This window comes from Triturus cristatus, chromosome 2_1 (assembly GCF_964204655.1).
Source record: "Triturus cristatus chromosome 2_1, aTriCri1.1, whole genome shotgun sequence".
Classification (NCBI taxonomy): domain Eukaryota; kingdom Metazoa; phylum Chordata; class Amphibia; order Caudata; family Salamandridae; genus Triturus; species Triturus cristatus.
The window spans coordinates 1,046,838,178-1,046,864,626 of record NC_140581.1 but is presented as its reverse complement, the minus strand read 5'-3'; the positions used below and the strand labels follow the sequence as shown (position 1 = coordinate 1,046,864,626).

The window sequence follows — 26,449 nt, the reverse complement described above, 5'->3', positions numbered from 1 at the left end:
TGGAATTATAACGGCAAGAAACAGATATAAAACTGCGCTATATAGAGCCGAAAGGGAATGGGAAGAGGACCAGAGGTTATTGATCACCGAATCATTAGAGAAGGGTGATCACAAGAATTTTAGGAAACTACTAATTACTAAACCGCAAAATGCTAAGCACTTAGTACTAGTAATAAAACCGGAAATATGGGTCTCTCACTTCAGCGGCTTGTATAAGGGTAATCAGACTCAAAACAAATTAGACAAACCGCTTGTGGGGGAAACTAGTGCCCATGAGGAACAAGAAAGCCTCAAAGAGAGTAACAAATTACTCATAATAAGAGACCATCTTTGTTTTGCCCTAGCTGAAACTTATCGAGCAGTAATCCTAAAGAAAAGGTAAAAAGCCCCATTGTTGGATGGCACACCTGTAGATCTTTTCCTGTCCCAACCAGACATCTGGACCCCGTACTTGAATGCCGTATCCAATAGTATCTTGAAAGGCAATCCAATTCCTCCATCATGGAATGGAGCAATCATTGTGCCAATATTCAAAAAGGGAGAGAGAACCAACCCCTCAAATAACAGACCTATAAGTCTGCTAGATAATACACAGAAAATCATTTGCAGGCAGGTGCTGTTTAAACTAAACAAATAGATAGACCAGAACAATATTTTGGAAGAGGCGTAAGCAGGTTTTAGAACCAAGATTAGTACCTTTGACCAGGCCCTCCGCTTCAAGGTGATTACATGGAAATATGTTACCCTGAAGCGTAACCATCTGTACGTCACTTTCATTGACCTGAGAGCGGCTTTCTACCTAGTCCCCAAGGAAACCCTTTGTGAAGTCTTGGATGGGTATGGCATCCCTCCAGACCTACTGAGACTACTGAGAGTCCTACATGCAAGCACATATGCATGGGTGAGATGGAACACCGCTTGGGATTTGACAGACAGGATTCAGATCAAGGAAGGGGTTAGACAAGGGTGTGTCCTTGCACCTACGCTTTTTAGTTTATATATTAATGGTGCAGTAAAGAAATTGATGGAGTGTAAACACGATGCTCCCAAAATAGCAGGGTTGCCTACACCCATTCTGATGTTCGCGGATGACAATTTGCTAATCTCGCAAACACCAATGGGGTTGCAGGCAGAACTAAATGCATTTGTCACCTTCTGTGAGGAAAGAGGCTTAGAACTTAACCCTACTAAATCCAAAGTAATGACCATAAATTTGCATAAAACGTACAGAGGGAATGTGACCATAGAGGGGACCCCCCTTGAAAAAGTCCCACATTTCGATTACCTGGGAGTCCTCAGCTGGAAAAAAGTAAAGCCACTCTTCAACTGAAATCTTCGGCGATTGTAAGAAAGTATAGAGCTGTCTCAGGAGGAGCTCTGTCCCCAGTCATCACTGTATATAGAGCTTCAACTGTCACATCTGCGATTTATGAAGCAGAGATTTGGGGCGACACTGCAGCAGAGGCTCTGACAAGAATTGAAAATAAGTTCATTAGGGCCCTCTTTAAACTTCTGTCACGCTCACCTATAACTAGTGAAATTTGATTAAGCCCTCAATCCCATACATTTAATAATCTTAATTAAACCTTTGCTGTTTTGGATCAGACTGTGGTCCACCAAAGAACTGGTAATCTAAAGGAACTGCGTAAAAGATCTTCTAACCATCAATAGGGACTATAGTACCCCCTGTTTGAAGGCCATAAAAGATACATCACATAAAATAGTAAAACTTCGCTTCTGGGAGGTAGCCGTGATGCAGACATGGGTGGTATACCCGGATAGCAGCTTAACTGGTCAGTTCCTGAATCACAAATGTGCACCTGGCTTCGAGCCATATATGGACCGAATGCACCCTTTTTATGCTAAATGATTATATGTACAATTCAGTTGTGGCGTACTCCTGTTGAGAACTCATACTTCGAAATGGGACAGGGCACAATTAAACTCAAAATTTTGCCCAAACTCCCCAATACAGTGGAATCAGAAGAGCATTTCATCCTCCTCTGTCCTCAATATAGGAATGCACGGAAAAAATGGCTGGTAGCAGCATTAAAAATCATGGGAGTGAGACATTGTCAAGAAGCAGTGAGGCTCCTTAAGAGTGATACTAGGGAGATCCTAGGCTTTGGGATATCGCGCTACTTACTCTCTGCCTGGAACCAGAGGAGGAAGGCCCTAGAAGGCCCTAGATAATTTTCAACTCAGACACTAACTCTAAACCTGCATGGAAAACCTTTAGTAGGCCTACACAGAGTTGTGTCTCTTTATTTTTGTTTTAACATTTTAATATCCCAGTATAGCTACTGGTTTTTTACATGCTTAGCAACAGCTTCCCTATTGCTGAAACACATGATTACAAAACCCTTTCTCTTCTCTGCTCCAGGGAAAACATGTATGTATATAGTAGTGTTAATAACTGTAATTAACTCATCCAACCAATTTTAACAATCATTGACTTTTAACACATTAATGAATGAATCTGCATGACTTGTTTTTATTGACAGTAACATTCAGTGTATTTTTTATCCTGTAAACATTTATGGGTTGTTAGCCGGAAAAAAAAAAAAAGTATATATATATATATATATATATATATATATTCACTGAAAAAACCATAGGTTTCACACATGTTATAGTTAGCGGAAATTTTACTGATAAAAAACCAGTGAAATTCCCCCGTTATAGTTAGCGCAGGCAACTATAACTCACGCGACTGCAATCTTCTGCTGATGCTAATACTGTATTTAGACACTTATTTGCCCATGTCTTCTTCCATACATTTTTAGCTATACATATATTACAAATATTTTTTTTTCATAAAGACACATATGTCATCAGCAGAAGATTGCAGTCGCGTGAGTTATAGTTGCCTGCGCTAACTATAACGGGGGAATTTCACTGGTTTTTTATCAGTAAAATTTCCGCTAACTATAACATGTGTGAAACCTATGGTTTTTTCAGTGAATTTGCAAGGTTTTTTAAATGCTAATTCCTAACTATAACGTGTGTGAAACCTATGGTTTTTTCAGTGAATTAGTACGGTTTTTTAAATGCTAAGTTTTTTTCCCTTTTAATAAGCCCTGTACATTTGGTGGCCTTCGGCCACCAAAAGCACAGGGGGTGGGGTAAGTGTGGATAGTGTTTTTTGCCCTTAACATAAGCCCTGTGCTTTTGGTGGCCTTCGGCCACCAAAAGCACAGGGGGTGGGGTAAGTGTGGATAGTGTTTTTTTTATTTTTATTTTTTTACCGTACGCTTACGGTAAGCGTACGGTAAGCGTACCCCGCGAAATTTCCGAAAAAAAAATAAAACCGTTTTTGCACTTGGGGGATGTTTGGGGACTCCCTCAACATGACTATGTGGGAGGGAGTTGTCAAAACAGCCCCTTTACATGTTTTTGGGCTTGATATTTTAAAAATCACTCTCAGTGCGAGAGACAAAATGGCGGCCGCCGCTTCCTGGTTTCGGCCGATTCGAATGTTTACTAAGATCTAAGAGCCAATCAGAATCGCGCTCGCGCACGCTACCGTACGCTTACCGTAAGCGTACGGTAAGCGTACCGTAAGCTGGCTCAGATATATATATTGATTTAAAGGCTATTTTCTCAGAATCTACTGAACAGATTTACACCAAACCTACAAAAGGCACTTCCTTGACCTAGGGACTACCTCTCTGCCAAATTTTGAGTAATTCTGTTCAGCCGTTCGGGCTGTAGCTCGTTCTAAAGGTCCTATGGAAAAATGCATGGGAAAAACGCGTTTTGGGACCCCCCTTTTATCTCAGCCCCCGCTTGACGGATCCCCCCGAGACTTTCAGGGTAGGAGCGGAGCGTAGCGCCCCACCTATTTTGAAAAATTTGCGAGGATTCGTCGACCGGCGCCAAAGTTATTCAAAATAGAATGTTGAGGTTTTCCTATGGAAACGTGGTCCTAACTATAACTACCTACTGGCTATCGCCAGTAGGTAATATATATATATATATATATATTCACTGAAAAAACCATAGGTTTCACACATGTTATAGTTAGCGGAAATTTTACTGATAAAAAACCAATGAAATTCCCCCGTTATAGTTAGTGCAGGCAACTATAACTCACGCGACCGCAATCCTCTGCTGATGCTAATACTGTATTTAGACACTTATTTGCCCATGTCTTCTTCCATAAATTTTTAGCTATACATATATTACAAATATTTTTTTTTCATAAAGACACATATGTCATCAGCAGAAGATTGCGGTCGCGTGAGTTATAGTTGCCTTCACTAACTATAACGGGGGAATTTCATTGGTTTTTTATCAGTAAAATTTCCGCTAACTATAACATGTGTGAAACCTATGGTTTTTTCAGTGAATTTGCAAGGTTTTTTAAATGCTAATTCCTAACTATAACGTGTGTGAAACCTATGGTTTTTTCAGTGAATTTGTACGTTTTTTTAAATGCTAAGTTACTTTACGCCATTCGTGGGTGGCGTGCGCGCCCACTTAACGCAGTTCGTTTAGTGCGCGCACGGTGCGCTTCGCGCACCGTGTGCGCACAGTGAGCACGCGGTGCGCTTCGCGCACCGCGCGCCCACTTTACGCAGTTAGTGCCGTGCACGCACGGTGGGCACGCGGTGCGCTACGCGCACCGCGTGCCCACGTTACGCTAGATGGGCCATGTACGCACGATGCGCTTCGCGCACCGTGCGCACATGGAGGACATATGATGCGCTTCGTTGTGAAAGGTAATATTTTAATTTTTCACATCTGGTATATGCCATGCACAAATGGTGCCCTTCGGGCACCATTTGCACATGGGGTGGGGAGAGTATGGATAATTTTTTTTAAAAAAACTTTTTACCGTACGCGTACGGTAAGCGTAATCGGCGAAATTATCGAAAAAATTAAAATTCCGTTTTTGGCCTTGGGGGATCTTTGGGGACTCCCCCAACATGGCTAGGTGCTTAGGAGCTGTCTAAACAGCCCCTTTACATGTTTTTGTCCTTTGTTTTTTAATCCCCACTCAGAGTGCGAGAGAGAAAATGGCGGCCGCCGCTTCCTGGTTTCGACCGATTCGAATGTTTACTAAGATCTATCAGCCAATCAGAATCGCGCTCGCGCACTTCACCGTACGCGTACGGTAAGCGCACCGTAAGCGCACCGTAAGCTGGCTCAGATATATATATTGATTTAAAGGCTATTTTATCAGAATCTACTGAACAGATTTACACCAAACCTACAAAAGGCACTTCCTTGACCTGAGGACTACCTCTCTGCCAAATTTCAAGGAACTCTGTTCAGCCGTTCGGGCTGTAGCTGTGTCTAAAGGTCCTATGGAAAAATGCATGGGAAAAACGCGTTTTGGGAACCTCCTTTTATCTCAGCCCCCGCTTGACGAATCCCCCCGAGACTTTCAGGGTAGGAGCGGAGCGCAGCGCCCCACCTATTTTGAAAATTTGGCGAGGATTCGTCGACCGGCGCCAAAGTTATTCAAAATAGAATGTTGCGGATTTCCTATGGTAAGAGGGTCCTAACTATAACTACCTACTGGCGACCGCCAGTAGGTAATATATATATATATATATATATATATATATATATATATATATATATATATATATATCCAAACGAAAAGCTGCTCCCAGCATTGAGGCGCCTCACACTTCGTGCATCTGTTGCCATTTATTAGCGATTTTCACAAGGTCACAACTGCGTGCATAACAACACCAAATTTTCAAGCCTTTAAATCCATACGCGTTTCGGGAGTTCATCTCCCTTTTTCACTGGTGCAGGCATCTTTTGGGAGACAGCAACAATGTTCTCTGCGCAACTGCGCCCGAATGGGCGTGAGTAACAGTTGCATGCTGGTAGACAGAGTTCTACATTAATCCATTCATAGTGAAATCGCTGTCATTTCCCTACATAAATCAAATCCACAGTGGGTAGTTGTTTTATGTACTCCACTCCACTATGAATGGATTAATGTAGAACTCTGTCTACCAGCATGCAACTGTTACTCACGCCCATTCGGGCGGAACTTAAAACCTGCGCAGTTGCGCAGAGAACATTGTTGCTGTCTCCCAAAAGATGCCTGCACCAGTGAAAAAGGGAGATGAACTCCCGAAACGCGTATGGATTTAAAGGCTTGAAAATTTGGTGTTGTTATGCACGCAGTTGTGACCTTGTGAAAATCGCTAATAAATGGCAAAAGATGCACGAAGTGTGAGGCGCCTCAATGCTGGGAGCAGCTTTTCGTTTGGATATATATATATATATATATATATATATATATATATATATATATATATATATATAAGTCATGAGTAACAAGAGCTTGATTATTTGTACCTTTAATATTTAAAGTGTAAGATAATGCTTATGTGAAGATTTTAGATATTGTTACTCTGAAATCCAGTGTGTCATTAAATTAGTCCATGTTTTTGAATTTTCTGTTTTGTAGACCGATATTTGCCAACTCGGGTAAAAGCGCTGTGGAACAAAAGACTGGAATTTGTCGCCTGTGGTAATGAGCACACTGCTGCTTTGTCAAAGGTATGTGTATTTATCAAAACTGTTTTTATGAGAAACATAGAGTGCATATCTCGATTCTACATGCTGTGTAGTAGCCTATCAGTTTGCTGTGTTGAAATTCTGTATCATCTCAACACCAACGTAAGTGAGTCTTTAGGGGTTAAATGATGGAATATATTTTCATATAGATGATAATTAAGTTATATGACAGATAATGGGTCAAAATATTTTTCCTCGCTGTGTTCAGTTTTGAGTTTCTTTTCCCTTGCAGAGGCGAAATCCCTCATAGAGTGGCTTCACTATCCTTTATCTAGTACAGTATTGTACTGAAAGTGTCTGTGAAAATCATATCTCTATTCTCCTCAAAGTGGTAATATCTTGATACTTAGAAACAAGACCAGAGAGCAAAAACAGTGGGTTGTAAGACCATTGTTGGCAGGGCCTCAGTTAAGAAAAATGTCATTGCATGTCTTTTAAAAGGACATTTAATAGAAAACATCTGAGGCGAAAAGTTTACATTTTTAGGGTGAATTACAGTCCCACTTCAGAAATTTTTATGTGAATCTTTTAAAACTGTTCCATGGTCTTTGAGGAAATATAGACTGTAAACTGTAGAGAAAGCCCAGAGAGAGTATGTGAGTAGTGAGCAAATCCGGTGATAATAGGAACCAGTGTCACAAATGAAGTGGAAAGCATTCACCTTAAAGATAGAACTGAGACACAGGTATGCATGTGCAAAGAGAGAACATGTTTATTACAGGTTGTAAATTTAGTTGTACGATAGATAGCCCCAAAGATAAAAGCAGTGTTTATTCTGCAGGAGTACTTGGCCAACTCTTGATCCCAAAATACAGATCTTCCCCATATTTTAGGCATGTGAACTTGCTGTGATAAACTGGGAGTGTTTTTGACATTACTTGATCTTCATATTTTTGTGCCATAGGCAGCTTCAGATAAAGGACAAAACGAAATAAGAATTTACTGACACTTGAATGGCTAATTTCTAACACTAGCCAACCCATACTGTTTTAGGAGTGATCCTGACAGTATTTTCTGACTGTGAGAGCAGATGGAAAGATTTGGAACTGATGTGGTAAAAATCCGCATGTTATACTCTTTCATACATGTAAATAATAGAAATGAATTACCGAGGCAGCATTTGCGCCTCATTAGTTAGGGGCACCACAGTCCTCCTTATAAAATCCCATTTTTTAATTACTACTAAGTTTGCTGTTCTTACCCAATTTGCATCAAACATTTTCAGAGGGAGAGTCATCTCATTTCCCTCTCATGTCATTGCGACATAACGATGCGTTAACAAATCAAAACAAGGAAAACAACACTGATCAGATGTATAGCTGTCACTTACATGCTAGACCAGTAAAAATTGGTGTACACTGAGGAATGTACAATACTTTCTTAAAAAACCTCTGACGTGCACTAATATTGGGAGTAAAAAACATCTTTCGGGAGAGCTTGCACTTTGTTATGCAAAAGTGAGTGATCCCTATGGATATCTCTCCTGAGAATGTACAACAGTTCAGGGGTGGATCCAAAAAGAAAAGGGGCCTTCCCCCCACCAGCCTGGCAATAACCAGGGAGGCCCTGCTAGAGCCAGCATTTAATAATAATCTTCCTGGCATCACCAAGGGCCAGGCAGATTTGTTTTGTCAGCCACTGCTTTAGGACTTTTTCCTCATCCCTCCCTCTCTTTCGACAAAGTTTGGTGATGGTCTGTCTGCTCCTCCCTGTAGGGGGCTGGAGATGCACCTTGCGTTTTTTGCCCACTCTGGCCTTGGTGCATGTTATTTCCCCCCAGCCTTGACTTGGCAGAAGGGAGGAAATTTGCCAATACATTAATTTGACCCTCCATTCCTTGCCCAAGTGGCATGACAATTATGTCTGTCCCCTTCTCACCTAACTCTCAACCATGAGTATGAATTGTCACATAGTTTTAATGATCCTTCTAGCATTACTGAATGAGTTAAAGAGTTGTATACCCCTTCATCAAGTGTAGGTAAAGAGTATTTGGTGGGATTCTAATAGTTTTTTTTAAGTGATCACAGTGGAGCTCAGAGCTGCCTGGATGCCATTTCTGTAATTGTGATGTCATGTCTGTAAGTGCAACAGAGCAGTGAGTGACTGGCACTGTTACATCTATGCCAGGAACTACAATTGTGGAGTGGCATAGTTGTCAAAAAACGATGGTCTAGGCTACGGCCCAAAGCGCTCACCAGTGGCTGAGATTCATTGTAACTTCGTTCCATCACTTTGCTGTTTTTGCAGGAGTAGAAGCAGTGGGGTACAGTTATGAGAAGCCAGCAACTCCCTGAGTTCTGCACCTAGTGCTTGGTCAGGTAGCATATGTCAGCACACAAGATTGCTTGTCTCCCTTCGTCGCCCAGACCATGTTGACATTTGCATGGTCACAGTCAACCGTAGGAATGCTGTGAGACTTGTTGATCAGGGAGGGAGGTGGTTGAGGCCCGCAGTGGAAGAAGGATATAAAATGTGGGATTCTTCTTACACCTGAAAGACGCTGTATCTTGGAATTTGTTGCGTGCTTACACATATATTTATAGCACTTCCCAAGATGGTGGTGTTTCCAATAATTGTTGTCTGAAGTTCCCCATCCAAAATAGAGCTAAACCTTTGCCTGTGATGTAATTTCCCAGCTAGACCAAAAGTAAGGAAGCATGGATAAGTGAAGGATTCATTGCAACACATTTTGTTCCATTAATTTATTGATGCATCGATCGCCTACTTGCTATCATTTTTGTCCCTGACATTTGTTGTGTTTTGTAGCTGGTTTCCTACCTGGATTTACACTTCTGAAAGATCTGTGCTGGTTCAGGGTGGTTTTTGTGCCTTGCTTATCTACACCTACATTTAGTCATCATCTTCAATCAAAAGCTGCTAAGTAGATTTTTGTATGCCCTTAGTAGCTTTTTACCCAAAGAGGAACCCGCTGTTAAAGAGGAATTTGACAACTTTATGTGTGTATTTTGTGCAAGGTGGCCCCGTGGCTCACTCTTTTCCCTAGCAGTCAAGATGGAAATTAGGTAGAGCTACACATTGTCCAGTCCTTTAGATGCATCTCCTCTTTTACCATCAAAATAATAATGGTCAGGGATTACCAGGCAGATCATAGCTGACCTGGTGTCCACTTCTCAACTGCAAGCTCGCTAGTGAGCTACATATCCCAGACCTCATTCGCCTTCATTTTATTGAGGGTTGTGGAGACCTGGGACAGTTGAAATCAGCCTGAGTGAGCTTTTAACAACTATGGAGCGGAAACCAGGATAGAGTTCAGCTGCCCAGGTCCGTTTTATCTTTATTTTTTTATTGCAGTGTTTTACTACTCTGTGAAAAGGATACAGTAAACTCTATAAGTGACAAACATTTTGTTTGCTACCCACCACTCCTATTCTCACCATGGAATGGGGGTGTAAAGGTATGCTTTTGAGATTGTGAAAAAGTGTACCTGGGTGGATTGCAGTTGCTCTGCAGCCCTGTTTGAAGAAGGTGCAGGTATGCTTAGGAATAAATATGACATGCACTGTGCAAGTTGGGGCCATATTTATCAAAAAGTAACGCAGCACAGCAAGTCACCTTGCTGCTCTGCTCTGCGTTATAGGGAAAGGGCAGGATTGTGTCGTATTTATCACAATAGGGCACAGCCAACCTTTTCTTAATGCTGGCCTAGCGCCAATGCAGGCGCCCTTGTACCATTGTGAAGGGTGTCTGTAAACAGGGTTCGTTTTGTGCAGAAAGGGGCAACTTCCTGCACAAAAACAATCCCCTGACACATTTCTTTCTTTCTTTGTGTGCTGCAGAATGCACACATAGAAAGAGGAGCTAACTTGAGAAATAAAGATATGTTCAAGGCATATGAGCTGCAGATTATACACTGTGCATAGATCGCCATCTGGTGTTGGGCCCAGATGTTTGCAGTTTGTTTTTCCTCTTGGAAAGTCTTTGGAAGTCACGAGGTTGGTGACTCCTCCTTTGGTTCGTATTGCGCATGGGCTTCGGCTCCATCCTCAGATTGTTTTTTTCCGCCATCGGGCTCGGATGTAATACTTCGCGCTCCGGTTCCGAACTTTTCCAGTTCAACGATTGACGCAAAAATCCTCGCTCATCGAGATCCTTCAGATAATAAAACATCTTAATCACCTTCTCTTTGGCACTTCTTCGATTCCGGTCATCGACGGCGGCCTTCGGGCCTATTCCGGCTCTGGTCTCGGCTGATGGAAAGAACTCCCTTCAAGAAGTGCCCTCGATGTGGGTCCAAGTTTCCCCACACCGATCTTCATGAGGTGTGCAACCTCTGCATCTCCCCTGAACACGAGGCCCGAGACTGTCCCGCCTGCAAGTCTTTTCGCTCTAAAAAGACTATTCGAGATCGACGGGCTAGACGCAACATGGCGCACTCCTCGACCTCCGCTCCAGTCGAAATCTTCGGGGACGACGTCGAAGCTCCGGGACAGCAGAACATCGAAGAAGAGGATGACGACCTTGTCAGTGCTTCCGAGGCCGACAACTCAGATGTGGAGGACATCACCCCGGCGCAGAGGGTCGTGAGTACAATACCCCCTCCCACACCCACGCCGATACCCAAAAAGGCTTCGGTCACACCTTCGCCTTCGGGCCTAGGCAAGACCAAGGATACTGCTTCTCACACCCTACTTTCGGGCCCGGTAAAGAAGCCTATTAAGCCTTCCGGCAGCTCGGGCTCGAGCCAGCCGACCACCGGTACCAAAAAACACCCTTCGGCACCGAAGAAAAGATCGGCCTCCACCTCCACACCGAACCCAGCACCAAAGCCTTCGGTGTCGAAACCTGCCCTTCCGGTGCCGACCAAACATCACAAGGCCCTCGGCACCGACACTTCCGTGCCGAAGCCTTCTTCGGCACCGACCAAAAAATCGGAGGTCCCCAAGAAGCACTGCTTAGACAAACCTAAAAAGCCGTCGGCCCCGAAAACTTCGGCGCCGACCGAACAACCAGTGTCGCAAGAACTCTTTACACCGGATCCTCTGCAAAAGACACTCTCCAAGGATCCAAAAACTGGACATTTGGCATTGTCTTCAAAAAAGAGACACTTGGACAAACCAGCTCCACCTCCACCTCCAAAGAGGAAAGACACTGCTACCTCCCCTTTCAGAGTGCCTTCCCCACCTCCTCCACCTCCTCCACCCTCCCCACCTCCACCCTCTCCACCCATGCCTCATCGTTCCCCAACCTTGTCTCCTGTCCCAGATGATTTAGGAGACCCTTATTATGATCCAGCAGATGTGCCACAAGACCCCACCCCTACTGGATCTCCAGACCCATGGGACGACTATAACAATCCGGACATCCCAGATGTCCCACAGGATGACCTTCACCCATCTAGGCCATCCCCACCTGAAGATTCGTTAGGCTTTCACCACCTACTACAAAGGGCGGCACACTACCACGGGGTGGAGTTACATACTGACCCAGTGGAGGAAGATTTTCTCCTAGACACCTTCGATAATGCACATAGGTCTACTGCCATTCTACCTATGTTAAAGGGAGTAATCAAACATGCACCGGAGGTTTTTAAAGACCCAGTCAGGGCCAGGGTCCTAAACCCCCGTATAGAGAAAAAAAACACAGACCCTTCATACATTAAAGGCCCTGCACCATTGGACTCCCTAGTGGTATCTACAGCTAGGAAGCGCTCAAATTCTCAGGCGTCAGGCGAAGCACCACCACCTGACAAAGAGTCCAAGCTCCTAGACGCGTCAGGGAAGCGCACTGCGTCACAAGCCGCCAATATATGGCGTATCGCCAACACGCAAGCGCTATTGGCCAGATACGACAGGGCGCATTATGATGAGTTAGAGACCATCATGCACCATCTCCCTGAAAAATGCAGGAATAGGGCTAATGAATTGATCCAAGAGGGAAAAACAATAACTAATACCTCTATTCGCTGTGCCCTAGATGCAGCAGATACAGCCTCCAGGGCCATAAACACCAGTGTCCTTCTCCGTCGCCATGCCTCGCTCCGAGTTTCAGGATTTAGACCTGAGGTACAAGCCTCTATATTGAACCACCCATTCGACCAAGATCATCTATTTGGCCCAAAAGTTGATGAAGCCCTCGAAAAGATGAAAAAAGATACTGACACGGCGAAATCCATGGGAGCCCTACAGTCACACACTCCTAGGCGCTCTTTTCGCCGCTCTTCCTTTCGGGGCACGGGCAGGGGCTACTCCTCGGATAGTGCATCCACGTCATACAAATCCCCTCCTCAATCTACCTTCACAGAGGGTTATCAAAGAGGCGGATACAGAGGCAATAATAATAAGGGCAGAGGCAAGACAAATACCGCCCGCTCTGCCACACCGCCTACCCAATGACTTTCCCACGCTCCCTCCAGACCATTCCACTCCGGTCGGGGGCAGAATACAACATTTCCTTCACGTCTGGGAGACAATCACCTCAGACAGATGGGTGACCCAAATTATTCATTCAGGGTATTGCCTAGAATTAACATCTACCCCCCCCAAACATTCCACCCAGGCAACGCCCTATGTCTCAAGAACATGCTACGTTATTAAAACAGGAGGAAATCTCCCTCCTGCAAAAACAAGCCATAGAACAGGTCCCCATAAATCAACAAAATTTACGGGTCTACTCCCTGTACTTTCTGATTCCAAAGAGAGACGAGACTCTACGACCTATCCTAGATCTCAGACCTCTAAATACTTACATACATTCAGACCATTTTCACATGGTAACCCTTCAACAGGTTCTTCCACTCCTCTCCCAGAACGACTTTCTCACCACTCTGAACTTGAAAGACGCATACTTTCACATCCCAGTACACCAGGCTCACAGAAAGTACCTCAGATTTGTGGTGGACGGGCAACACTACCAGTTCAAGGTGCTCCCGTTCGGGGTAACAACAGCACCAAGGGTATTCACCAAGTGCCTAGCAGTAGTGGCTGCACACCTCAGGAGACAGCACATTCACGTCTTCCCATACTTGGACGATTGGCTAATAAAAGCCACGTCCTACGAACAATGTGTGCAACACACCGCCGCTACAATCCAACTGCTTCACCAGCTAGGTTTCACAGTGAACCATCAAAAGTCCCACCTGGTACCATCACACACAAAACAATACCTCGGTGCTACCATAGATACCTCAAAAGCCATAGCCTATCCCAATCCTGCCAGGATTGCAAACATACAGGCTCTGTGTCAGAAATTCACATTTCAACACTCTCTCCCAGCAAGAGTGTTTATGCAACTGATAGGGATGATGGCCTCTCGCATTTTCATAGTGCCCCATGCAAGACTCCAGATGCGTCCACTCCAAGAGTGCTTAGCGCGCCAGTGGAACCAGGTCCAGGGGCAACTGACAGATCTGGTGTTGGTAGATGGTCGAACCCATCGCTCTCTGCAGTGGTGGAACACCACAAACCTTTCCAGATGTCGACCGTTCCTGGACCCGGTTCCACAAATAATCCTGACAACAGACGCATCGCTCTCCGGCTGGGGAGCTCATCTGTTACATCTCACAGTACAGGGTGCATGGACGTCGCAACAGAAGTTACTCCACATCAACCATTTGGAGTTACTGGCAATCTTCCTAGCCCTAAAATCCTTCCAGACGCAGATTTCAGGCAAAGCAGTCCTCATTCGCACAGACAACATGACTGCCATGTACTACATTCAAAAACAGGGGGGCACACACTCTCCACAGCTCTCTCAATTAGCACAGATCATATGGAGATGGGCAATTCCACAGAAAATCTTTCTCCTGGCCCAACATGTCCCAGGAGTCCAAAACACCATGGCAGATCTGCTCAGCAGACAAACGCAACAAATTCACGAATGGGAACTTCACCCACAGGTTCTTCACCCGTTCTTTCAGAAGTGGGGGCATCCACACATAGACCTATTCGCCACCCACGAAAACAAAAAATTCCCAAGCTTAGCCGCCAGATATCCACACCCATTGTCCAAAGGCAATGCGATATGGATGAACTGGTCAAACAAAGTTGCATACGCTTTTCCACCTCTCCCACTAATTCCATTAGTGGTGCGAAAGCTACAACAGCATTCCTTAACACTGATCCTAGTAGCTCCAACATGGGCCAGACAACCGTGGTACACCACACTGCTGGAACTCTCGGTAGTACCACACTAAAAGCTACACCTCTCACCATGCCTCCTAACCCAGAACCATGGAGAGATCAGGCACCCGGACCCAGCTCAGCTCAACCTTGCGATCTGGCTCCTGAGGTCCTAGAATTCGGATACCTTAACCTTCCCCCTGATTGCATGAATATTATCAGGGAAGCTAGACGCCCTACTACTAGGGCATACTATGCTGCAAAGTGGAAAAGATTTGTTGTTTACTGCCACAACAACACAATCAATCCTCTAAATGCGTCCATACAGCACATCATATGTTACTTGCTCCATCTACAAAGGTGTAACCTAGCATATACATCCATTCGGTTACACCTCGCAGCAATTGCTGCCTACTTACAGAACAGGCAGCACCTATCACTTTTCAGGGTGCCTGCCATCAAAGCTTTTATGGAAGACCTCAAAAGATGAATTCCACCCAGAGTACCACCCTCACCTGTCTGGAACTTGAATATAGTTCTCATAAGGCTAATGGGACCCCCTTTCGAACCATTACATAAATGTGAGCTGCAATTTCTCACATGGAAAACAGCATTCCTAGTGGCCATCACTTCCCTTAGAAGGGTTAGTGAAATACAAGCACTCACCATACAGGAACCTTTTCTTCAAATGCATCAGAACAAGGTTGTACTCCGCACCAACCCAAAATTTCTACCCAAAGTAATTTCTCCCTTCCATCTAAACCAGTTGGTAGAATTACCAGTCTTTTCCTCACCACCTCAAACCGTTGCGGAAAGGGCTTTACACACACTGGATGTTAAGAGGGCCTTACTTTACTACATCCAAAGAACACAACCTTTCAGAAAAACCAAACCGCTATTTGTCTCTTTCTCTCCACCACATAAAGGCAACCCTATTTCAATATCAGGGATAGCTAGGTGGATTGTAAAATGCATACAGATTTGCTACCACAAAGCAAAACAAACGCTATCTGTTCCCCCTAAAGCCCACTCTACAAGGAAGATAGGGGCTTCTATGGCATTTCTAGGAAACATACCACTAGATGACATCTGCAAAGCAGCGACATGGTCAACACCGCACACTTTCACAAAACATTAATGTGTAGATGTGCAAACCAAGCAACAAGCTAGTGTGGGCCAGGCTGTACTAAAAACACTGTTCCAAACAACTGCAACGGATGCCGGTGGTCGCCACTAGGGTTGGGTACTGCTATATAGTCTATGCACAGTGTATAATCTGCCGCTCATATGCCTCGAACGGAATATGCTACTTACCAGTATGCATCTGTTCTTGGCATGTAGAGCTGCAGATCTATACACGCCCACCCGCCTCCCCGGCTACCTGTATCCGTTCCAGTCTATCTTATTTAGATACAACACACATGGGTTTCTTTACTGTTATTACTACGCTCCATCTTTCCCTGCTGGCGAAAAACAATCTGAGGATGGAGCCGAAGCCCATGCGCAATACGAACCAAAGGAGGAGTCACCAACCTCGTGACTTCCAAAGACTTTCCAAGAGGAAAAACAAACTGCAAACATCCGGACCCAACACCAGATGGCGATCTATGCACAGTGTATAGATCTGCCGCTCTAATGCCAAGAACAGATGTATACTGGTAAGCAGCATATTCCTTATCTTTGTTAAGCCTCACCTGGGAAAGCGTAGTATTTTGGCACATTCCCAAGTCTAACAGTAATGGTAAATCTGAGAATGTGTCAAAATCCATGGGTGTTGCATGGCAACATCCACTCAACGCCCATAGAACATCCTCCTGGGGCAGAGTAACGCAATGCAGCGATGCCACTCGGGGCCACGCAAAGTGGCCTTGCATGGCTTGCTAAATTGCATTTTAGGGTTGCGTCACATGTGCACCCTGTTACATGGTGCAAAAGCGATGCAACCCTTTAATAAATATGGCTCAGGAGGAGCCAAGATGGCGACCGGGACGGCAGCGTAGGCTCCCGGCTCTGTGAACCTCCGCATCCCGTACATATATCCTGCATGAGATCCTTAGCCTGCGCTATATGCCCGTGTTGGTGAAGGATAGCGGCAACCGATCGTGTGACTCCGAAGTTTCTGGCGGCGGTATCGCCGGAGAAATGTCCAGTTGAAGTTTGCGGCCTGTGCAACCCTGGAACCGGGACCTCGAGTGGACAACAGGGCCGGGCGGCAGTTCAACAACAGCGGCCTTTGATGACTGGGTGGAGTCGGCCTAGCCGGAGCGGTGTGAATATCGGCCTCCATTTCGCCGTGGTCGTTCCTACCACTAAGCGTAGCGGAACGAGTGCATGCCCGAGGTGACTAATCCAAGATTCCCCGGTGATTGTCTCTGCCTTCGCCGGCGAGCCGCCCGGCCGCCGCCCGTAACTAGCCCGGACTTTAGCGGACTGCTCTCGGATTTTCGCGGGCGCAGGTCCGTGGAGGGGGTGACTGTTGCCCGTGATTACACGCCGGATATATTTTTTGCCTGCCCCCGAAACCCTGATTCCAGTGACATGGAACCTGAGGCGCTTGTCCCTGAGGCCTGGTCTCAATCTGGGTTGGACCTACCCGGCGGCCATCTTGACAGGACGAAGTCTACTATCCTGTACACTGGGTCGCAGCACGATTGGAAGTGTGCGCCTATGAGGAGCATCGCGGTGCGAGCGCCGAGAGCTGTGCTGGGGTATGGTGATCTTCTCGAGGCTCTCGGTGCCCTCCATTTCACCTTGGTTCACGGCGCCTGGGTATTGGGGAGTAAGCTTGATGGGGTGACATCAGCTTTGGAACAGTTGCTCCCTGCCTGTCCCCAGCTACACGGGGACTTCCTACACCGCACACAAGAGGACAGTGTTGTGGCCGCCCCTGTGGATAGTGACCAGTTGGAAACTCCGGACAGTATCTTAACGTGTGATCGGCTGGCTGTGGGTCTGGTCTGTTCCGGAGGTATCGGACCTGAGAGGGGGGCGGTGGCCTTGTCCCGTGCGCGGCCTCCGGCAACCCAGGCAACATTCAAGCAATGGTCGCCTGCTCTGGCTGATTTCGCTTTCTTGGACCTTGTGTGCGGTGCAGATCCTGGGGCAGCACTGGGAAAGATGTCTCTCCATACTGCTGCCTGTGTCGGTGACCAGAGACTCCCACCCTACCTGTGTGTGTCGCTTCCTGTTCTCTTTTGGACGCTCCTCTTCTTTGTAGCATTGGACATGGCACTGGGTCGATGGGTATGCATGGGTAGATTCGCAAAGAGTGGCCAAGGATAAGGCTGATCCTTCAGAGGTAGTCATCTAATAGGCGGGCGGGCTCAGGGGTTGCGTGCTCTCACGGCATAACTGTCAGTGTACTAGGCGCATAATGCTCCCCCTTCTTCTTTGACTTGGTCGATTCTGTGTTGCTTAATGTTTGCTTTAGGGGGAAACAAATTGGGCGGGAGGGAGAAGCCGGGGGCATGTTTTGAAGGCCCTCCTCCAGTTTATTAATATTCTCTCTACCCCCCCGTCTGGTGGGGTTTCTTTTCCTACTCCTCTTTCTCTGTTTCTTCTATATTTCGGGTCTGGTTCCGGGGCGACAGGCACGCTGCTGGGGGGGGGGGGCCGTACTCATCTGCAGAGGTGCAGGGTGGGGGGTTGGGGGAAGGGATTCTTTAGTCTTTAACCTCCTTTTTTCCATGGCCTCCTTTTTCTTCTCTCATTCTTCTTTGTCTTTCTTTTCCGGGATCAGCATGGTAGAACTCCTTCGTCGTTAATCGCTGCGTTTTCATGTGTGCCACAATTTCCGTGGTGTTTTCTGGGTTTTAGGGCAGGGGACTGCAGGTGCGAATGGCCGTGATATTCCTCCACATCCTGAACTTCTTGTTTCAGCGCCATTGACTAGACAAATTGCTGTTTATCGTGGACGTTTATTATTCTGCCTGCCATTTCTTGCTGCTGGGAAACTGTTTGGCACCTGATCCTTCCATTCTCCCTTATTATAAAATGAAAACCTTTTGTACCATGGCCTCCTCCTTGGGCTGTTTAGTGGCCGAGAGTATACCAGCATGGAAATTCTGCTCCCCGATGTGCCGCTTGTGATAAATATTGATTTTTGTTACTCTGACTGCTTAGCGGCCGGCCCCGGGGGTTGTAGGCCCATACTTGTTATTGGTTGAAATGTCAATAAAGGTTTTTCAAAAAATAAAAAAAAATAAAAAAATAAAAATAAATATGGCTCAAGGTGTCTAAATTGAGACCTGTGTGAATCAGTTATATTTATATGGGTTCAGTTAGTCTTATATTTTTTGTTCTATGTGTTCAAAAGCTGTGACAACCCATAAATGGGCATACATTATGTCTTGCTGTTAAATACAACATAATACATCCTTTATGATGAAGTGTATTGTATAAAAGAGTTCACATCTCTGTATTTCCTAGTTTCTGCATTGATCCATCAAACCTCCCAATAGCGCTAATGTTTCATAGAGATGTTCATCTTTCTTCTTAAAGGACGGACTTGTCTACACCTTTGGAGCAGGAGAGCATGGACAGCTTGGACGCAAATATGCAAAAAATGATCCCCTTCCTCGATTGGTGGTTGAATTACGTGAGGTGCAAGTCTCTCAGGTTGCATGTGGAAGGTAAGTGTGCATGCAAATAATTGTTGTTTGGTTCATAACATCTCTATATTTAGTTTCATCAACACAAAACATATTTAAATGTTTCCTAACCCAAAGGATACAAAAGTTTCAAAACATGGTATAACATGAAAATATAGATACATTTCAAAGGCATAAGCTCATAAAAGATGGAGAATACATTAAAGTCACATTCATTGTTATACTATCAATTTATTTATCGGCACTACAGTGCTCAAAAAAATCCTTCTAAAATCTGAGCTTCTACTTTTATCTGTGTAGTGTCATCAGACGAGTGGTCAGACATGCGCTATCAATTTGAGAACTCCACTGACACCTTCATTTCTGCCAAGGGCTTCCAAAAGGTTGATTCACAGCCTCTACTTCAGCTTTCTCTTCTCTGTTGTCAGAAATCTTAGATATGCCTATTTGCAACTATCAATGACCAGTGAGCAAACCTCATCCTCATCAATAGTCATACATCACAGAAACTGGGAACCTACTCACAAATGTCTGCTGCACAGTCACCATCTGTCCAAAACCTTGAAAGCAATCAATCTACTTACTTTTGTGAGGAACCTCCTTTTGATGACCCCAACCACTTACTACTGCCAACATCCTGATCAACATAGTGACACGCATCTAAAAGGCACTTGTCGGGCCAAGATGTTGGACTGCTAGGAGCTCCCACACGAAGCTCCCCAGCCCAACAACATCAGCTTATGTGGCCCAGTCCTGGGGGGCTTAAACATTGTGAGATTGCCGGTGACTAAGTGAGGACCGCCCTCCCCTCCAGGGGTGCGTGGATGCACCTCGGAGCCTCAGAGCAGCCTCTTGCAGCAGAAAGCCGGCTGCCGCCTCCCGCCCATGAGGCAGTACTGCCATTTGGAGTGGGCTGAGTCGCGGTGCGGCAGCTCCCAGACCGCAGAGCTGCAGAGGACCACATTGGCCCCCCACTTTGCTGCACCTAGTCGGTCATTCTGATTACCCAAGGGGGCTGTTGCTGAGGACCTGAACACTGCACCTCCCCTCTCTACTTAACATGAGGAGGGCTACGGAACCTAGAGAAATTGGAGGGACCTGTGTGGACCCTGCCATCTAGATCTGGCTACCTCTACTCCTGCATACAGCAGAGACACCCCTTATCACCTGGATTGAAGAGGGGCCAGGATTGTGAGCACAGCTGATGCCAGTGCGTTTCAGTGGAGCTAGATGTTGTAGGCCAGGGGAGACCCTCAGGGGTGGGGTGTGCACCTGGGACCCATAGACTCTGCTAACACGCATGTCAGCTTGCAGGCCCACAAGTTACTGGAACTGTGGGCGTTCCTGGAGAAAGATGGGAGTATCCATGCCCCAATCCATTTCCTCCTAGAAGGAGACCACACTCCTGGCCCCAACAGGGGAATTTCTGAGCGCCGACCCTGGATCTCCTTAAAGACCCGGTCTCTGTGATTCACTGTGGGCCGACCTCGAACACAGGGATAAGTGCACACAGCTGCGGAGTTTCTGGGAGCAGTGAACGCCTGGAAGAGCTCCCTCCATGGGTGGCACTTGCTTGGCGCACATACTAGATGGCCGGATGCAGTCAGCCACTGATTGGAAGACACTGGGCTCTTGTGGCTTCCGATGTGGTCCTTGCGGATGCCTGCTGCACTAAGCACCCATCCTCAAGGGGATACACATTATTTTCAGTTACACACCAAATGTGCACCCAAATTGACCACTTCCTAATTACCTCTCGCCTTCTGGCGACCCTGTGACAGGCAGACATAAAGGTTGCGGCATTGTCTGACAACTCCCAGATCACACTGGCATTTAATACGCCAGACAGAGTGTCTCAGGTCCACACAGAGTGAGCTAAAGAGTGATGATGGATCAAACCCAGATTAGTTGACTGGGGGTGAGTGTTTGATTTGCTCAAACGCTCCGTCCATCATCCCCTTTGGTATCGCTCAGGTCCACACATGGCGATTCATGTAAATTTATTTGTTTACAACTCCACAATAAAAGAGATACAGGATACTATTGTCACTTTCTCGAAGATATAATGATACGCCAAACACAACCATCTTCCTCCTTTGGGATGCACTGAAAGCGGTAGTAAGGGGGACCTTCTTTACGATATCTGCAAAGCTCAACCGGGAGCAATGGGAAAAGAGGCAGGAACTAGAGGCACGGGTAAGTGAATTAGAAGAGGTGCTCAGGCGCACACAGACTATATTGGTAGCTGAATCTGGTCATGATAAAACTTAAGGCATTGGACTGGGACAGGGCAGAATATACCATCTTCCAGACCAAGCAAAAATATTATGCAGGGGGTAATAAAGCTGACCGGCTCCTGGTCCACAAATTGACAGCCCAATCCCAAAAACATCGGATTTCTGCAATCTGCCAGGCGGACGGTAATAGAGTCCGCCAGGAAGGCGAGATCTTTGAGAATTTTTATCCCACCCTATACAAAGCTGAGGAGACGACTATGCGGGACTGTCAGGGGTTCCTGCTGCCGGCGCAGCCTACATGCCTACCCGACAGTGATACCCTAGCACTTGAGGCCAATATCTGCCTAGACGAGGTACTGGCCTCAATTTCCAGACTCCAAACTGGTAAGGCATCGGGTGTCTGGTGGCTTCACCCTTGGATTTTACAAATTCTTTATGTCTCAACATGCCACAATGCCTGTCTAACCCTACAATTCCATAGGACTCTCAGGCACACTTCCCCCCACCATGAGAGAGGCAGTTATCACAGTCATAACAAAACCCGGGAAAGATCCTGCGCATTGTGCATCCAACCGCCCCATTTCTCTCTTAGATGTTGATGCTAAGCTCTTCAAGGGTATCCTGGCCACCCGGTTGAACACATAACGGCAGGTATTATTGGACCCAGATGAAACTGACTTTGTCCCCGAAAGGGGATGCAATGACAACACCAAACGCCTCCTCCATCTTATGTACAAGGCTGCCCAGTCACGATGGCGGCACTACTTGTGTCCATCGATGCAGAAAAGGCATTTGATCATTTGTCTGGCTGGTGCTGGAAAGGGCAGGACTTAGACAGCGGTTCCTGACATGGGTTTGGAGCAACTACCCTAGCCCAAGGGCACAGGTGTGAGTTAATTGCACTCTGTCTCTGCCCTTTGCGATTTCCAGGTATACCAGACAGGGCTGCCCTCTGTCCCCTGTTCTCTTTGCACTTTACATGGAACCTGTGGCAGACCAGATACAGGCAAATACACTGGTCAAATGTATCCTCTTTAGTGCGCAAGAGCGTAAACTGGCCCTATATGCTGACGACATTATGGTCTCACTGACCCAACCCCATGTTTCACCTCCTCCTCCCCCTTATGAAAGATCTTAGGGCATTTGGAAGAGCCTTGGGCTTCTAAGTGAATGTTAAAAAAAAAAAGAAAATCCTAAACCTGACCACCCCACTGGCCAACAAGGCCATTCTGGAGCGAAGCTTTCCCTTCTAATGGGTCCGTAAAGGGGTGTGATATCTGGGACTCACTTTATGCTCCTACCTTATGGAGATGGTGAAATGTAACTATCGCAGACTACTAGACATTGCCCGCAATAATCTTAACAGCTGGTAGTCTGGAGGTCTCTCTTGAATGGGCAGACTACCAGGAGTGAAGATGACACTGCTATCCAAGCTCCTCTATGTAATGCAGATGCTCCCCTTGGTCCCACCACCACTTGTGCTAATAAAACTCCTTCACAGGATAGAATCGTATGTTTGGGATGGTAAGAAACCCCCCAGGAAACAAGCATACCTCTCGTGTGCAGACGGTGGCCTTGAAGTACGTCAGCTTACACACTCCTACTTAGTTGCCCAGATTAGATACATAGTTGAATGGAACAGGCCCACTACAGAAAAACATTGGTGTTCCATCAACCAAGCCATAGCGACGATTCATATATGGGAAGTTCAGTGGCTTCCCAAAAAGCATCACCCAGCAGGGATGTACATCTCCTCATCACCAGGTCCACCATGAGTGCGTGACATAGAGTGACGATGAAGAGAGGACTGTCCTCCCCTATTTCCCCACTCACCCCCATAATAGGAAACTATCATTCCCACCCGCACTCATGGGGACAGATTATCATGTGCAGCAAATAGCCAGCTGCAATCGCATTGGCTACTTATAGGATCATTTGGGGCACTTGACTTTCTGCAACTCCGAGACAACTACGGCCTCCCTGACAGTGAATTTTGACACTAATCAGCCGTTAAACACTGGATCACCTACCCATCGATCCAACCGCACCCTTGTAGACCACTCACAACATTTTAATAATGGTTGTTTACTTAAACGGATGACAAACACCCGCTCTTCGACATATACACCTTTCTAAACTTACCCACAGCCAGCAGTAAGTCTCCAACTCAAAAGAGGTGGGAAACCGACTTAGAATGCACCTTCACCTCTAGGAATGGGCCAATATCATCCACAGATCATGCACCTCCTCCTTTAGTGCAGCAGTGAAGGAATCTATGCTGAAGATGGCCCACAATTGGTATTACAACCGAGCCAGGGTGGCACTCTGGAAGTCCAGTACTGTGACAGGACAAGAAAAAGGCAGAGCCAAGGTATTCTTGATTAGTATGAAGCTTCATTTATCCTTTTTCCCTTCTTTTTGTAAAACATTTTTATTGGCATTTGAGATTATATATTATATATGAATGATTCCTACTTACGTTTGAGTAGGCGTGTGATGTGTTCAGTTTAGGACAGGGGCAATATCTTCAATGTGCTGGCCTGATGGAAGAGGCCAAGGTGACATGGCCCACTTATCCGGATATGCCCCGGACCACTGAGACCTTGGACATATTGCTAACATGTGGAGGTGGGAGTAGATTGGTGTCTTTGTTGTACAAGGCAATGAGGGCGGACTCTGGATCATTGGCGCTTAGGGCGTGGGATGCTTAGAACGAGGAGTTGAAGGTGCCATTGCTGGAGAGGGACTGGGTCAGAGTATGTACGCTAACGCACAATGTGTCTTGCAATGCCTGGTTGAAGTTGCTGCACTATAACTTCTTGCAACGGGTATATATGACCCCGGCGAGGCTTCATCGCATCGATCACATGAATGTCCTAGATATAATGAAGCCCATACTGGGTTCATGCATTAGGCCTGGGAATGCCCAGAAGTATATCAGTATTGGCATGCGGTGGTAGCACGGCTGAGTGGGAGGGTGGGAATCGCGCTTGAAGCTACACCTGAGCAGTGCCTCCTAGGGCTGGTACCGCAATGCAAGAGAAAAATGGCCAACAAGCTACTATAGTTAGCGCTGGTGTTCGCTAAACGGAGGGTTGCCATTTGTTGGATGGGTGAGCGGACCCCCTCTTTTGTGAATTGGATGAGAGATGTGGGGGAGTGGTCTTTGGCGGAGGAACTACACATGAAAGCCTGCCACAGGGACGAAAAGTTGGATGAGGACACAGCAAGTTGGAAAGAGATATGCAGAGAATTGTTGATTTCAACGGGCCAGGCAGTGAACAGACTGGTGAGTCTGATGGTGATAATAGTATGTAAACGTTGGTGCCCGTGTCAACCCTAAATGTATATGATGCTGAATCTGCTGCTAAGTCTTGTAAAGTGTATTTAGGTGCACTATGGGCCCGATTCACAGAATGAACTTAAGACTAAATCCTAAACTTACTACTTTGTGGTATTCACAGTATGCACTTACTACTTTTGGTATTCACAGACTGCACTTACTACTTTTGGTATTCACAGAATGGATTTACGACTACTAACTTTACATCCGCACTCGGGCCGGAAATTCCGGCCCGGAGGCAGAGCTTCCGGGCCGGAGGCGGGGCTTCCGGCCTGGAGGCGGAGCTTCCGGGCCGGAGGCGGAGCTTCCGTCCCGGAGGTGGAGATTTCGGCCATGGCTAAATCTCCGCCACCGGCCGGAATCCCCACCTCCGAGCCGGAAGCTCCGCCTCCGGGCCGGAAGCCCCGCCTCCGGGCCGGAAGCTCCGCCTCCGGGCCGGAATTTCCGGCCCGAGTGCGGACGTAAAGTTAGTAGTCGTAAATCCATTCTGTGAATACCAAAAGTAGTAAGTGCAGTCTGTGAATACCAAAAGTAGTAAGTGCATTCTGTGAATACCACAAAGTAGTAAGTTTAGGATTTAGTCTTAAGTTCATTCTGTGAATCGGGCCCAAAGTGTCCCGGACTCTGAGTTAAATGAAAAAAAAGTCGATAGATATTGTCTTGAAGGATTCTGTATATGACTGCTCAGTTTGATGTGAAAACTTACAAATAAAGTTTATTAAAAAAAAAAACAATATTATGCAGACGACAGGAAAAATCAATAGTAAAAACAATATTATTCTTGTGACAAGAGAGTAATAAAATTTTAATAGCAGTAAATGATAGTGTCAATGCCCCAGTAGGCTGGAGTGTCCTGATTTTGTGCTTAAAGTAGATTTGTGATAGTATATGTTAAGACGTGTGTAACATACATGCATATGCAGCACAACATACACCATGCTTGGTGCTACATTTGACTCATCATCTATAAAGTAAAACTTTGGCCAGGTAACGCAATAACACAATTGCATGCTTATAACTTAATATATCAGCTAACCAGAAGTCTAATATGAAGATATAGGCTTATTATAGTCAGTAAATACAACACTGTGCTATCTTAAGTATATCATATTAATGTACTTTAAATATATCATAACTTTTAACAACTTAGCATTAACCAACAAAAGAAACAAGCCTGTGCAATGCAATAGGTCTTGCATTTTTTTAGAGTTAGAGCTATTGGCGTTGTAATGGAAAAGTTTTTTACTTACGTGAGAGAGAGGGAGAGAGCGCACAAGTGCAAAAGTAATAGAAAGTGAATGATAGATGGTTTATGGAGATAGAGTTATTTGCGTATATAAGTGAGAGGTAGAGTGAAGAGAGAGAATGAGATAGGGAGTGAAAGAGAGAGAAAGGTAGAGTTAGAGATAAAGAGTGTTTAAAAGGTAAGTTGTTAAAGTTGGAGAGATAATTGTGTGGTAGAGTGGAGAGAGAAGAATACATCCTGTGAATCTGGGCAAATCACTTAGGGCCTTATGTAGGTGGGCTGGCATTTACCACTTCATAAATACCGAATCATACCGATTCGGTATTTATGAAGTGGTAAATGCAATGTAGGTAATGAGTCGGTAAATATTACCGAATCGGAAAAAT

At 45.8% G+C, this 26,449-nt stretch overlaps 1 protein-coding gene across 2 annotated transcripts in view; it reads left to right on the top strand.

The window, feature by feature from the left end:
* The window catches only part of HERC5 (HECT and RLD domain containing E3 ubiquitin protein ligase 5), a 361,249-nt gene that overhangs the window by 33,971 nt on the left and 300,829 nt on the right, over nt 1-26,449 (top strand). For both annotated transcript variants that reach the window (XM_085635568.1, XM_085635578.1), the window contains exons 5-6: nt 6,440-6,531; nt 19,128-19,258. In XM_085635568.1, coding sequence (XP_085491694.1) covers nt 6,440-6,531; nt 19,128-19,258 — 223 coding nt within the window. The remainder of the gene's footprint in view (nt 1-6,439; nt 6,532-19,127; nt 19,259-26,449) is intronic.